At 37.4% G+C, this 15,382-nt stretch overlaps 1 protein-coding gene across 1 annotated transcript in view; it reads left to right on the forward strand.

The window, feature by feature from the left end:
- ITPK1 (inositol-tetrakisphosphate 1-kinase) overlaps positions 1-15,382 on the forward strand; it is a 369,408-nt gene that overhangs the window by 310,742 nt on the left and 43,284 nt on the right. The window contains exon 8 of the mRNA XM_044665036.1: positions 6,393-6,558. Within this exon, the coding sequence (XP_044520971.1) occupies positions 6,393-6,558 (166 nt within the window). The remainder of the gene's footprint in view (positions 1-6,392; positions 6,559-15,382) is intronic.

Raw genomic sequence — 15,382 nt, forward strand, 5'->3', positions numbered from 1 at the left:
TATTGTTTTAATGTTTACCACTTTATAGTATAGTTTGAAATCTGGTATGACTGAACCTCCTTCATATTTTTTTCCATCAATTCCCTTGATATTCTTGACTTTTTTGTCTTCCAGAAGAATTTTGTTATATTTTTAGGCCTAGGAAATAATTTTTGAATAATTTGATTAGTATGCCAGGGTCTTACAATTTATATTATTCCTACTTTACAGATTAGGAAACCAAATCTCAAAAGAAATTAAAGTTACAGACTTAGGGTCACATAGCTAGTAAATTTTGATTGCATAATTTGAACCCAGATCTCCTGACTCCAAATCCATCAGTCAATCAGTGAGCATTTATGAAGTGTTTACTGTGTGCCTGACTCTGTGCTGAGTACTAGAGTACTGTGCTACGTACTGCCCTTACTAATGGGGGCATATTTTACAGGACAGACCCTCTGGTAGAGTAATAGCTAGCATTTATAGAGCATTTTAAGATTTTGAAAGTGCTCTACATGTGGGAATTCAATCAGTCTGTACCAGTGATGGTGGAACTTTTTAGAGATGGAGTGCTGTGCCTGCCTCCCCAGACACCAAATGTCAATCCCACCCAGGGAAGGGAAGAAGTGCTCTCACTGGGCTGCTGGGCAGAAAAACGAATGATGTGAAAAAAATGTCATCAGACTCTGCCCAAATCCCTCTGCCTTTTAGTTAAACTTGGGGGTGGCAGGTGGGATGGGCAGTACCCAGAGAGAGCACTCTGCATGCCATCTTTGCCACCCATGCCATAGGTTCACCATCATTGATCTGTATAGTTATCAAGGTAAACAGGCACTGTTGTTATTCTTCTTTTTACAATTTGGTAAAGGCCACTGAGAGTTTCTGAATTTTGCACACTGTCACATAGCTAGGAAGTATCTGAGGAACAATTTGAACTCAGGTATTCCTGACTCCACATTCAGCCTTCCATCCACTGTTATACATAGCTACCCTCTCATTTTGTTGTCTAGCACCTAGAAAAGTCCCTGACCATAAAATGTGCTTAATAAATGTTTATAGGTATTGATTGTTCTATAAACACTGTATTCCATGGTCGATTTAGCATTTGATGACTCTTGAGTGACTATGTCATGTTTTTCACTCTGTTCTTTCCCCATCCTCAGTTTAGTATTTTTTTCTACTAGAGTATTCTACTGCTTTTATGGTACAGGCCATATAAGATAAAAAATATTAAACAGAGGAATACTCCCACAATATAATGATTTTGCTTTTTTATATTTGAAAAAAATGTCTATTCTTTTATTTATACCACATTTACTCATATTTCATCATTGGTTCAAACAGAATCTCAGGGCATTGTCAAATTCAGCCAACCTCACTGTACTGAACAGGTCACAAATGGATGAAGTAAGTTGTCTGAGTTGATACAATGGCTAAAAAGGCCTAGAGTGCATGCCTCCTGTCTTGCAGCAAAGGGTTTTTTTCCTTAGGACTATTTCAGTCTGCCTACTTCTTGTCACTCCATCATTGTTTTCACCTGCAAAACAACCCAGTTTACTTGTTGAAAGATTTTTTTTTTTAGAGTAATATGTTGTTCCAGGAACTTAGTTTGAATCTGAACTAAGGACTGCAAGCTTAGGGACATTCTCTCAGAGGTATGCACTGAGGAGAGAAAAGCATGTATATGTCTGTATTCATACATATGTGTGTGCATATATGTGAATATAGAGACATGAAGGCAGTTTTTCATGTTTGCCCAGTATCCTTTTTGTGTTTTTCTTGAGTGTTTAATTGCAAGTATAAATGAATAGTTTTTAAGAGCTGAACATTTTCCCCTGTTGCCTAATGTTCACTCTCAGATTATAATGGGCAATTGAGAGTCTGGTCCTGACCTCTCCAACCTTTGTGATTTTAGTTACCTAACTATTAGTTCTACTTAACTGCCTATAAAATGGTAACCCAATAAACCTACTGGGTACCTCGGGATTTATATTCTCTATTTTACTCTGCAATCTATAACTATAAGAGAATTACTATTCTATAGCCATTAATAGAAATTATCTAGTGTTTATTGAAACATACATGCTAAGGGCTGATTCTCTTAGGATTAAGATTTTATATTGTCCTGAGAGTTTCCAGATGTCTTGAAATTAATCTCTTGACACTGTCATCTCATACATGTTTTTATTGGGTTTCCCCCTCTGATCCATGACGTAAAAATCAAGGCAGGGAGATGGGGCCCCTTATGTTGTTTGGATTGTCAAGAAATACCACTAAGTTCTCAGATTTCTTGTTAAGACAAAGAATGCCAGGGGATTTTACTTTTAATTCTTAAAACTTGATAGAATCATTGTATATTAGAATCTAGAATATACACATTTAGACTTGAAAGGGATCTTAGAACATTGAGTGTTACAATTCAAGGCAAAAAACCAAAAAATAGATAATGGAATGTCAAAGCTAGAAAAGAACTTGAAGATCACCTGGCCTAATTCCTTCTTTATTCCAAATGGAACTTTCATCTAAAAGTCGAATTGAATGACACTAATGCTAAACCCCAGACTGACTCATCTCTTCCTTCCTCCATGTGCACACCCACACATAAATGGATGTATATATGTGTTCATGTCCATAAAAAGACAAACCCCAGGTTTTATTATAGTTTGTTAGCTTCTGGGGCCGGAGAAACCTTAACCCAAATAAATAAAACTTACTGTCCTTATTACTCTATGGAAATCTAACATTTTATTTGAAAGAATACTAAAGTCAGGGGTTAATTATTTGAAAGAATATCAAATTCAGCTTAGCATAGCATGTTTTAACATAGCATATGCAACCTAAATAACTGGTGGCCCATGGAGCAATAGATCCTCTACAGTGTGGGCCTATGATTTTGCAGTTAACTGAGGACCAAGAAAATCTTTCTTCATTCAACACCCCCTAACAACCTAGGAGATCCTAGGGGAATTTAATATCTGATATATCCTAGCCACCAAAGTTGTGTAAGGAATTAGAATTAAGAGTTTGACTAAATATATGAGGATTCTAAAATAATCTTGTGATCGCTGATTTAAAATATTATAGCTCAAGTTAAAATGACTTTTAATAGCTTTTATTTACAAAAGGATGGAAAGAGTGAAAGTAGAGAAATACAAAAAGAGGGTAGAGAAGATGTCTACCCTATCACACTAAATATTGATCCTGTGCTCAGCTCAGCTTGGCAGGGCTTGTTAACTCTTGACCTGGAGTTTCATCCACCCAGCTTTCTCCAAGAAGGGAAGGCCTCTTTGAAACGAATCTCTCTCCAGATACCAGGAAAGGAAGGCCAACTACTCACTCACCCAAGAGGCAGTCCAAGTCCCAAGTTACCTCCAAGAGGCAGGTGACCAGTTGAAGATGATGACAATGATCACTATCTGAATACTATCTCCAGAAGACTGCTTGCAGGAGACTCTCTAGCTGAAAGAAGATTGGGACTTTTGTAGTCCTTTTTTGTCCCTTCCCCTCTTTACAATCATAGCTTCCAAATTACCTAGCACTGCACAGGGGGCCAGTATCTGTGGGATTCACACCTCTCATCCTCTGAAGGTGTAAACTCTTATCAAAAGGATTCACAAGTTCCTGACTGATTGAGTTTTAGAGTGTGAATTCTTTAAGTGGCTTGTGAATTCTCTTGTTGGCTAACAAAGTATTAATATTAAGTGGGGGTGTTTTCAGTTTTTGGTTGATTAAATTAAAAGTTGCTAATTGATAGACAAAGAAAGTTTGATTCACACTTCACAGTTGGAAACATTTTGACTCTAAATCCGGCTTTGGACTGAGTTTCTCTTCTCCAAACATCTACCTAGTAAATTGATTCCACCCTTGTGTTTAACTAAGACTGGACCTTTCCCTAACCCTGGTTATAACCATGCCATGGAGTAAAGAAAATACTAAAAGATATCAGGAAAGTAGAAGAGAAAAGTGGTTATCATTGAAGGTGACAAGGAATTAATGAATCTGCCAGTGAGGATTGATGGATTCCAAAAAGAATTAATGATCTGCATGTGAGGCTTCACAGTCTGAAAAGGTTAAAGCATTATGTGTCAGTCTCTTTTCTTTTGCCTCTTACCCCCACTTTAAAGGTACCTTGACCAAGTGAGTACATTTAGGAAGAAAATAATAATTCCTGAAGGTAATGCATGAATACTTGTTAAAAAACTGTGGAATTAGGATCTAGAATTATGACAGACCAGCTGGGCGCCTTAGTGGATAGAACACCTGGCCTATGAATTGCAAAGACCTGAGTGCAGGTTTGACCCCAGATACTTTCTAGCCATGTGACCTTGGGCAAGTCTCTTAACTCCAGTTTGCTTAGCCCTTGCTCCTCTTCACCTTAGAACTGGTTCTTAGTATCAGTTCTAAGACAGAAGGTAAGGGATTTAAAAAAAAAAAAGGAACTATGACAGAAATTTACTAGTAAAGGAAGCAGTTCTAATGCAGCATCATCATCAAAGTATGAATTACTGTTGTGAGTATCTAGCAAGAGCTACTAGTGAACTAGTTTATTTTTCTGTTCTTTGGACTTAGTTTTTTTGGTTGCTAACCTCATCTACCCTCATTATCTCACACTGAACTTTATATTTGCCCAGCTACTAACTTGGTGCTTTCACACAGTAGGTATTCTCCTAAGGGAGCATACATGAGAGAATGCAAAAAAACAAAGTTAGAAATCAAGATAAAGCAACATTTAGGACAGTGATGGTGAACCATTTAGAGAAGTTTGGGTAGGTTTAAAAGACAATAGTAAAAATTTTATATTTGTCTCCCTAATCAGTGTCTGTATTCCCATAGTGCCTAGCATAAGTTTGGTGCTAATATATGTTTATTCATTGAGATTTACCTAAGGCTTATGATTTATAAAACTGAACAATAATCCTGTCATGTAGATACAATAAGTGTTATGATCTCCATTTTACCTATGTGGAAACTGAGTCTCAGGGCTCAAGTGACTTGTATATCTCTAATAAGTATGGTAAAGTCATGTTTTAAAACTAGGTTTTATAGTTCATTGGGCAAGAGTTATGTTGAGGAGGTAGGGTATATTTATATCAGAGACTCAGTGGTACAATTAGACCACCAGATCTGGATTCATGAAGACTTGAGTTTAAATATGGCCCTAGACACTTATTAGCTGTGTTATCCTAGGTGAGTCACTTAACTTTTCTCTATCTCAGTTTCCTTATCTAAAAAATTCAGGTGATAATAGCATCTATCCCACAGAGGTATTTGTTAAGCCCAGGGCCAGTCACTCAATAATGCTATTTAAATGCATCTCTCCATCTTCCTCTCTCCCTTCTTTCCTTCCTTCCTTCCTTGTATTCTTTTGCATTCTTAATTCCCATTATTTAGCACACTTCCTGGCACATTATAAGTAAGTTATGTATTCCTTAGTTGCTTGAAATCTCTTCATTTGAGCCCACCCCATTCAAAGTTCAGTTCAAGCATCAGGCTCTTTTTTTTTTAAATTAACTTTTATTGATTTGTTTGCACATCATTTTCATTTCTTTTCTTTCTTTTTTTAACCCTTACCTTCTATCTTGGAGTAAATACTGTGTATTGGCTAAAAGGCAGAAGAGTGGTAAGGGTAGGTAATGGGGGTCAAGTGACTTGCCCAGGGTCACATGCCTGGGAAGTGTCTGAGGCCAGATTTGAACTTAGGACCTCCTGTCTCTAGGCATGACTCTCAATCCACTGAGCTTCCCAGGTGCTATTGTCCTTTGCTATTAGATCATATTATATCATATCATTATCATATATTCATAAAACATGTTACATATTTTCTCACCAGATAGAGTGCAGGCTTCTTGAGGGCAAGAATTATTTCTGTTTTTATTATTTTTAGTCATTTATTATATTTTCATATTGTATGTGATTATAACAATAATTTTGGTTTTTAAAATTATTTTTCTTGCTGTAATATTCCTAGTGCCTCTTATCACATAGTAGGTGCTTTAAAAATACTTAATGATTAATTCAAGCCTTCCTTGATCCTCTCCCTACTTCCTCCAGATGAATCTCTCCCTTCTCAAACTGCCCTGCCAAATTGTCTCTCCTTTCCCCCTCTTATTTATCTTGTATCACACTTATTTGTGTACACATCTGAATTCCTTTTATTATAATTCCGTTCCTTGAGACTAGGTCCAGTTTGGCTCATCATATTTACACATATCTTATATAGTAATCATCTCATTTAATTAGCTTTGTGTAATCTTTTTTATTTACCTAATGCTGAGCGTCAATTAATGATCATTTATTAAGTACCTTACTATATGCCAGACAATCTACCAAGTGCAATACAAATATTAGCTGATTAATAACCATACATTGAAATAAGTGGGGACAGAATTGAATTAGTTTTCTTATTTCATCAGATGGCCATCATCTTCAACAAGGAAGGCCTCAGTGCCATCAAGCCCCCTTGCGTGATTCAGAACTTCATCAATCACAATGCTGTCCTATACAAGGTGTTTGTGGTGGGCGAATCCTACACTGTAGTACAGAGACCATCTTTGAAGAACTTTTCTGCAGGAATGTCAGGTAATTTATCAAGAACCCTTTACAATGCTGACCCTTATCGGCTTAGTATATATTGTAGAAAAGATACTTTTGGAACCAGGTCATTAAAAGGTTAGTACACCTGCCTCTCTTGCCTTATTAAAAAACTGGGAAGCAAAGATAGTCCAGAAGGATAATCTTCTGTTCTTGAGCAGATGTTCATGGTCACAGAAACCATGGGGAAGCAATTCATTTCATCAGCTCAGTTGTGCGAGGTATACTTAGCCTAAGTAGATCCTTGACATACCCAGGCATAGTTAGGAAATGTCACTAAAAATAAAGATAAAATATTAATAAAAATTTTCCCTTAAAAACAAATATACTAGACCAAATATATCCAAGGGAGTGTTGAGACTTCATAGAATGGGGAGGTTGAAGAGGGAGAGGAAGCACTCTTCTCAAAGTCTAGACATTTGGATTGTAATCTTTGCTCCATTCTTTATCATTTGAATATCCTTGGGCAAATTAAGTTTTTTCTGAGCTTCATTTTCCTCCTCTGTCTCATGGAGCATCAATTGGGAGGATTACAAGTAGTAACATATATAAGCATGCTATAAAAATTGTTAAACAGCAGCAGATTTTGTTTTTTCCATTAAGACTGCTGTGTCTCAGAACATACTATGGGTCCATCTCTTGAGAACCTGTCTTCAGTTTGCTTATGGGTCAGAGGAGAAAGTCAGTCATCACTCTATAGACTTGATTGTTGCTTTTTAAACTCTGACCTTCTGTCTTCAAATTGATACTAAGTATTGGTTCCAAGACAGAAGAATGATTAAGGTCTAGGCAATCAAGGCTAAGTGATTTAGCCTGGGCATTTACAACTCAGAAGGCTCTAAAGCTCGATTTGAACCAACATTCTTCTGTCTCTGACTTGGCTCTCTCTCCATTGAGCCACCTAGCAGTCCCTTAACTTGCCTCTTGATGCCAGAGAAAATTTCTTTGCTGGAGCATATAAGCCTGTTTACCATCCAAAAAAATCAAATTTGTCCTAATAATGAAGTCCATTAAAGAGATTTCTGATTTGCCCATAAGGAATGAACACAAAGAACTTACCATGTGTTTCTGTATCATTTATCTAGTAATTGAATGATGAGGAGTCACAAAGGATCAGGAAGACCAGTGGGGAGGCTTCTAAAAACTGATCTTTGAGAAATATTAGGAAATGGAAGATGACTCATAAGCTAATTGTATTCAGTCTTGTCACACACTTATTTATTTGAATTTTGGATGTATGATTTTTCAGGCTTTAGAATTTTAGGCATGTAAACTTCCTCATTGCAGATAGGTAAGTCAGCAACAGGCACTAATTAAGTACATACTTTGTCCTAGAAGCTCTGCTACATGCTGGAAATAGAAGAGAAAAGCACAAAATGGTTTTTGCTTTCAAAGAGTTCACTGTCTAATGGAGGAATTAACATGCAAACAAATTTGTACAAACCATATATAAGCTATTTACAATATACGTTGGAGATATTCAGTGGAAGGAAGGTCTTACAATTAAGGAGGATTGAGAAGGGTGTTGAATTTTAGCTGGGACTTGAAGGAAGCCAGGAGAGTGGAGGTGAGGGGACCTGGGGGACAAAAAGATGATACCAAGAACTAAGAGATGGAGAATCTTATTCAAGAGAAGGAAGCATCCAATATCAAAAGATTCTAAGAATACTACTGAATCAAGGGATAGTTCATTGGGAATGGATAAAGTATAAAGAAAATCTTCATGACATTTAGAGATATCTAAAAGCAGATTGAGCTTGATTTTTTTTTTAAATTGGAGGTCTATAATAAGAGACTTGACAACCATTTGGGAGGAATATTTTCATGGGTTTCTTGTTCAAGTATGGGCTGAAGGAAGGAAGTAGGTGGTACTCTGGCTTATTATGAGACTCTTTGATTCTCTGAAATATTTATTAAATGCCAGTATGTGTAGAGGTCTGGTCTAGACAGTGGGAGAAATACAGTGTTTAGGTAAGGTATGTATTGTCCCTGCCTTCATGGAACTTAAAATCTATATGGGAGATAAAGCACAAATACTTACAATACACATCTTATGTTGTATACATTATTTCTCAAGATGTGAATCAAAACTTTTTATGCAAATTTAAGGAGGAAAATATTGACAAAAGTAGAGCAGAGGCTGGTATCCATGGAAGGCTTTGTAGAACAAGTGATATTTGAGTTAATAAATTATTGAATAGGTAGTACTTCAGCTGGCAAATATAGGGGAAGGTCCACATCATAGCCATTTAAGTGTTCAGAATAAAGGATCACAAATATAGGGCTGAACAGGGCATTATGGAACATAATAACTCCTTCATTTTCCAAATACAAAGTTGTACATATAACAGAGACTCCATAGTTGGTTTAATAAAATACCGTATCTCCTCTAAATTTTAAGTTCTTTAAGAGCAGAGCTTATGTTCTTGGACCCAGTAGTCATTAAATCAGTGCTGGGTGAGTCTGACTCTGCTTCAGGCTGTAGCAGTAATAGGCAAAAGCACTGGGCCTGGAGTCAGAGACCTGAGTTGACAGCCATATATATAACTTTAGATAATTTATAGCTAAGTGATTCTGCTCAAGTCATTTTACTTTTCTTTGACTCAGTTTTCCCATCTATAAAATGAAGATGATAGCATCTATCTCCCAGGGATGGTTTCAGGATGAAATGAAAGAATATTTGTAATGCACTTTGTAAACCTTAAAGTGCTGCATAAATGCTAACTAATGTTGATATTAATGATTTGAGTATTGGTAGGCTACTGAAGTGATTGAAGTGAGTGATTCTAATTTGAGCAATATGTTTTTAAAAAAACAACCAAGGTACTGTCTTTAGAAACAATTGATATGTCTCTCTTAAAGAGAAATTGATAACTTTAGAGCTTTCTAAACTTAGATAATATTCTTTTTTTTTTAAACCCTTACCTTTCATCTTGGAGTCAATACTCTGTATTGGCTCCAAGGTAGAAGAGTGGTAAGGGCTAGGCAATGGGGGTCAAGTGACTTGTCCAGGGCCACACAGCTGGGAAGTGTCTGAGGGCAGATTTGAACCTAGGACCTGGGTCACACAGCTGGGAAGTGTCTGAGGACAGACTTGAACCTAAGACCTCCCATCTCTAGGCTTGGCTCTCAATCCACTGAGCTACCCAGCTGCTCCCCTTAGATAATATTCTTGCTTGCTTTTTGGTTGACAGATGTATCTTTCTAAACTCCTAGATTCTATTCCATTGCAACTTCCTTCCCATGCATGTACCTTGCTTGGTTCTCCCTCCGACTCTCAAATTAAGTTCAGCTGTTCCACACTCTCACTTGGATCCCTCTCAGTTTTTCTCTCCTGGGCAATCCTTTCCTGCACATACACAGGACCAGTCACCTCATGGCTTGGAAATAGCCTTCTCCTTACACCTGTTGGAGAGTCTTTCTCCCTATGCCATCGCAAGTATGATTCTCCAGGGTGAGGCATGTGAAGAAAAGAAATGGGAAAATCATAAGTAAATGAGGAGGTGAGGCTACTGAGATGCAAGAGTAAAAATTCAAGAGGAAAAAAATATTTCTGTTGGTCCTTTCCCCCCCTCCAGTCTTATACATTTCCAATTATGCCAAGCTTGATCAATTTAACAGTACAACCATATTCATGTACAATATGTTTGTATTTTCCAAAAGACTGTAACCATGTAGTTATTTCACATTTACAAATGACCCCAGGAATCTGGTGTATAGTAAATGCTATTTAAATAATCAAAATCATATAAACTATTATTATCTTATTATAATAGTAGTATTAGTCATAAATAGTACTGACGAAGTCAAAAAAATGGGATCCAAGTGCTGTTTAACACATTTTGGCTGTGACCCCATGGCAACTCTTTAAGGACAGAAATTGATGAGAAGCTACCAAGTGTGTCCCTAGAAATACCCAATGTCCCAGCACTTTTCATAGGCCCTGGCACATAATTGGCATTTAATTAGCTTTTTCTCTGACAACACGGCTGATATCATAGTATCAGTTAAAAAGTGGGGGAGAAACATTGTAAAATGAATTTCATTAAAAAAAATTGGGGGGCTGGTGGGTTGTCAGAGGTCTCAAAATTTTCAGAAATTCTGTCTTTTTCCTGGAGTACCATCAGAAGTGATAGATCCCAGGGCAGTATTCTAGAACAAATGGTCCTAGTTCAATGCAGCCCTGCCTCATTGAAACATCATTTTATTAAGCAAGGTTTTGTTTATGCTGACTCTTTATAGTTTTACTGTGTTCCTGGCACTACTATTACCATTACCAATTTGTTATAAGATACATAGACTTGGGGATGGTAAAATAGAGGGGGAAGGACAAATGAAAATGATTCTGTTCTTAGATATCTGAAAAGGCCCTGTATTACAAGCCAAGAGGTTTCATTCATCTACCCTGAGGGTGTGGGTGTTCTTAACCTTTTTTTGGCATTGTAGACCCTTTTGGCAGTCTGGTAGAGGCTATAGACCTCTTCTAGGATGTTTTTTAAATATATAAGATCCTACAATTATAAAGGAAACCACTTATATTGAAATACAATTTCAAAATTTTTTTAGAAATAGTTCAGGGGCAGGTAGGCGACACAGTAGGTAGCCAGGTCTGGAGTCAGGAGAACCTGAATTCAAATTGACTTCACATACTCTCTAGCTATGTGACCCTGGGCGAATCACTTAACCCCATTTGCCTAGCCCTTGCCCTTGTCTTGGAGTTGTTACTAAGACAGAAAGTAAGGATCCCCCCCCCCCTTTTTTTTTTTAATTTAGAATATTTTTCTATGGTTACATGATTAATGATCCTCCTTTATTTCCCCCCCTCCCTAAACCGACAAGCAATTCCATTTGGTTATGCATGTATCATTGTTCAAAACCAATTTCCATGTTATTTACATCTGCAGTAGAATGATCTTTTAACATCATAACCCCAATCATATCCCTATCGCACTATGTGGTCAATCACATATTTTTCTAATGCATTCCTGCTCCCACAGTTCTTTCTCTTGATTGTGGAGAGCATTCTTTCTCCTAAGTTCCTCTGGATCCTTGCATTGCTACTAGTACAGAAGTCCATTACATTCGATTTTGCCACAGAGTATTGGTCTCTGTGTACAATGTTCTCCTAGTTCTCCTCTTTTCACTCTGTATCAATTCCCGGAGCTTGTTCCAGTTTACATGGACTTCCTCCAGGTCATCATTCCTTTCAGCACAATAGTATTCCATCACTATCAGATACCACAATTTGTTCAGCTATTCCCCAATCAAAGGGCATCCCCTCATTTTCCAGTTTGTTTTTTTTGCCACCACAAAAAGTGTGGCTATGAGTATTTTTGTACAAGTCTTTTTCCTTATTATCTCTTTGTGGGGTACACACCCAGCAGTGGTATAGCTGGGTCAAAGTGCAGGCAGTATCTCAGAGTTGTTTTAATTTGTATTTCTCTAATCAGGAGGGATTTAGAACATTTTCTCATGTGCTTATTGATAGTTTTGATTTCACCATGTGAAAACTGCCTATTCACATTACCTTGACCATTTATTGATTGGGGAATGGCTTTATTTTTTGTACATTTGACTATTAATGGCCCAATTAGAGAGGGGTTAGGTGAGAAAGAGAGATGGGTTAGCGATCTGCTTCTCTCTTTCCTCTCTTGTGGTGCCACCAATACTGAAACAAACTTAGAGGGGTTTCTCCAGGATGGTGGTCTTCCAGAGAGGTGCCAGCCCTCAGTGGTTAGAGGAAAGGCTTTCACAAAAGGTGAGGTATGTGAGGACCCTGTCTGGTCTGGCCCAGAGACTGGGTCAACACAATCCTCCCCCCTTATCCAGTCAATGGCTCCTCAGGGGTTCTGGGTCTGAGATGGTTTCAGCCAGGCAAATGCTATGAGACCCCTCTTCTCCTTGTAATAAATCCACATCTCACTATCTGACTGCTATTTTTTTTATTAGGATAATCAGAGTAGTTGATGAGGGTGTTGGTCAGAGGGAATTTGGTCACCCTAAGTGTCTAGCTCAAGGTTCTTCACTTTGGGGAGCCAATTCAGGCTACTACCCAAACCTCTTTCCCTTCCCTCTATCTCTAGATCCTGTCTATATACTAAATTATAATTATGTTTGAATGGGGTTTCTCAGTAAGGCAAGGGTGAGGACGGGAAGATTTGGGTGTCTGCTCCCAGATAGAGTCCTGACTCCCCAGTGGTCAAGATATTCCTTTGTCAATGGTAGTAATATGGCTGCTGACAGAGAAACAGGATTTCAGGATTCACATCTGTTCAGGGAAGTCCACGGGTTAGCTTTGAGTTCGTTTAGAACAAGGTTGCAGCTTCCTCCCTCCTTGAGTTCTCCAAACCGAAAGCCCCTTCCTCTGGAATTCTTCCAAGAATTCCCTGCTGTCTCCCACTGAAGTAGTTGTCTCATGCTCCCCTCATGCAATATTCGGTCTCCAAAATTCTTTTTCCTCAACCTTCATCTTTACATTAACTTAGTTCTTTATATATTTGGTAAAAAGTAAGGGCTTAAATATATATATGTCATAGATATCTCAATTCTGTCACCTTTTATGAAACTAAGGCTAGGGAAGGGAAGGGAAGTGATTTGTCTAAGATTATGGGCAAGGACATGGTACCTAGATCTGTGAATATCTTTTGCCTTTCACTTCCATTTATAAAATGACTTTAGATTAGATCCTAGATAACCATATTGTGTCCCTGATGACAAAGTATTGTCTGGCCAAGATTTTTAGTTTAGTTTTATTTTTTTAAATGTGTGTACACATAATACATAAGATAAAGTCTATCTCTGCAACTCTTTTTCATTGTATTGTATCCTACTCATTGTATTTGTCAGATTAGGAATAATGTCATGCAGCTGGATAGAACATTTCAGGGGGCCAAATCTGGCCCACAGGCTGTAGTTTGCCCATCACTGCTCTAAATAATTCCTAATTATCATAATTTAAAAATTTTATTCCATACACATGGCTTTCTAAGGGTATGATTTTCTATTAAAAAACAAAACAAAACTTGAAAGCTCTTATGCTAGATTATTCCTACCTTCCTTTATAACCTTAACATTCTAAAGATTTTAAATAGCCATGGGCTTAATAACTTTCTCTTTGTTTATATGTATATCATCATTGTTGTTCAATAATTTAGTCATATCTGACACTCCATGTGATTCTTAGCAATGTTCTGGAAAGGTGTGTCATTTCCTTCTCTAATGTATCACCATTTTGCAGATGAGGATCTGATGCAAAAAGGAGTTAAGTGACTCACCCAGGGTAGCACAGTTAGTATATCATTTCATATATGATATAGTATATCATCCTGATTATCTATGAGTATTCACTTAGTACCCACAATTTGTGTTTATTTGCCTTTGCCCTGTAAAAATCATAAGGTAAAACTTTCCCTTAAACTGTTATTGCTGAGAAGTCTTTAGAGCAGAGTCCTGAAGCAAGTCCCATCTTGAACTTGTACTGGATGTGATCCTAGGCGAGTCAACTAACTTTTCAGTGCCCACAGATAACTTTTTAAGATTTAAGTTGTAGAAAAAGGTGCTGATCTGCATTGGTAGATGGAATTTCCTCCCTGAGAATTCATTGTACCAATTAAACAATTCTGGCTTGTCTCAGATCTTTTCTTTATTATTGCCACTGTCTTTTGTGACCCATTTTATAGCAGTAGCAAAATCATATCTGAACACAGGCCCTGAATGAAGCAAAAGTAGTCTCAGTCAGCAGTTTACTGATATTTTGAGATTATGGACTATTTAGGAAATGTGGTTGTTACTTTTCTATAATTGCCAAAGTGAGACTGGGCCTATGGCAAATTGGAGGAGACAAATGCTAAATGGAGCTGCTGAGATTACTCCTTGTTTCAAGTTCTGGAGAACTTGTTTTTGTCCATGATTAATAAGCTTAAGGACTGTATTATTAGTCTTTGTATCTTACTGCAGAGTCTTCTACAAATAGAAGACACTTCATACATTATCTTTTTTAATAAGCTTGATTAGAATTTAGGCCCTGGAGTTTCTGCTTGAGAACCACTCCCCCAGGAGATTAGAATATTATATTAAGGGTTAAACTACCTGTTCTTATTCCTCTCTCCTTAGTCTTGGGCAAGTCCTTTGCTTCTCTACACTACTGGTTTTCTCATCTTTGCAAAAGCAGCTACAATACCTGGCTTTTTCTGCTTATTTGTTTCTCTGGGGCTCTCCCTTTCTTGGTCTGGGAATTTGCAAAGGTAGCTCCTGCAATGGCAGCTGTGTCATCTTGGTGGCAGCATTATTAATGAATCTAAACTCAAGACAAAGGGTCTAGGCAAAGAGATAGCAAACTCAAAACTATCTAGCCATGTGTTCCAGGAGAGTCTGAAACCACATTTTGATACCAGTGGACATGAACTATAATCATCATCATCATCATCATCAACAAGCATTCATTAAGCCTTTCCTTCATATATATATATATATATATACACACACACACACACACACACACACACACACTGTAGTATAGAGAGAGGGGGTCATATAGTTTTTTCAAGCTTTGGCTGAGTTCTGAAAAGCAGTTAGGGGTTTGGAATCTTGAGGAAAAGACAGTTGGTTTGGGTCTCCCGTGGAGAGAGGTTGTCTAACCAACTGAGCTGCTTCCTTACCTATCTGTAGTATTGAAATTTAGCCTAGTTTTGAAATATTTATTTAAGAAATTGTTATTTTGGATAAACCCTTTATATCTTCCTTCCCAATATTATTTCCTACCTTCCCTCCTTTACCTTATATGTCTGTGGAGTTGATAAGGAGAGTAATTAGA

The sequence above is a fragment of the Gracilinanus agilis genome, chromosome 2, assembly GCF_016433145.1.
Source record: "Gracilinanus agilis isolate LMUSP501 chromosome 2, AgileGrace, whole genome shotgun sequence".
Taxonomy (NCBI): domain Eukaryota; kingdom Metazoa; phylum Chordata; class Mammalia; order Didelphimorphia; family Didelphidae; genus Gracilinanus; species Gracilinanus agilis.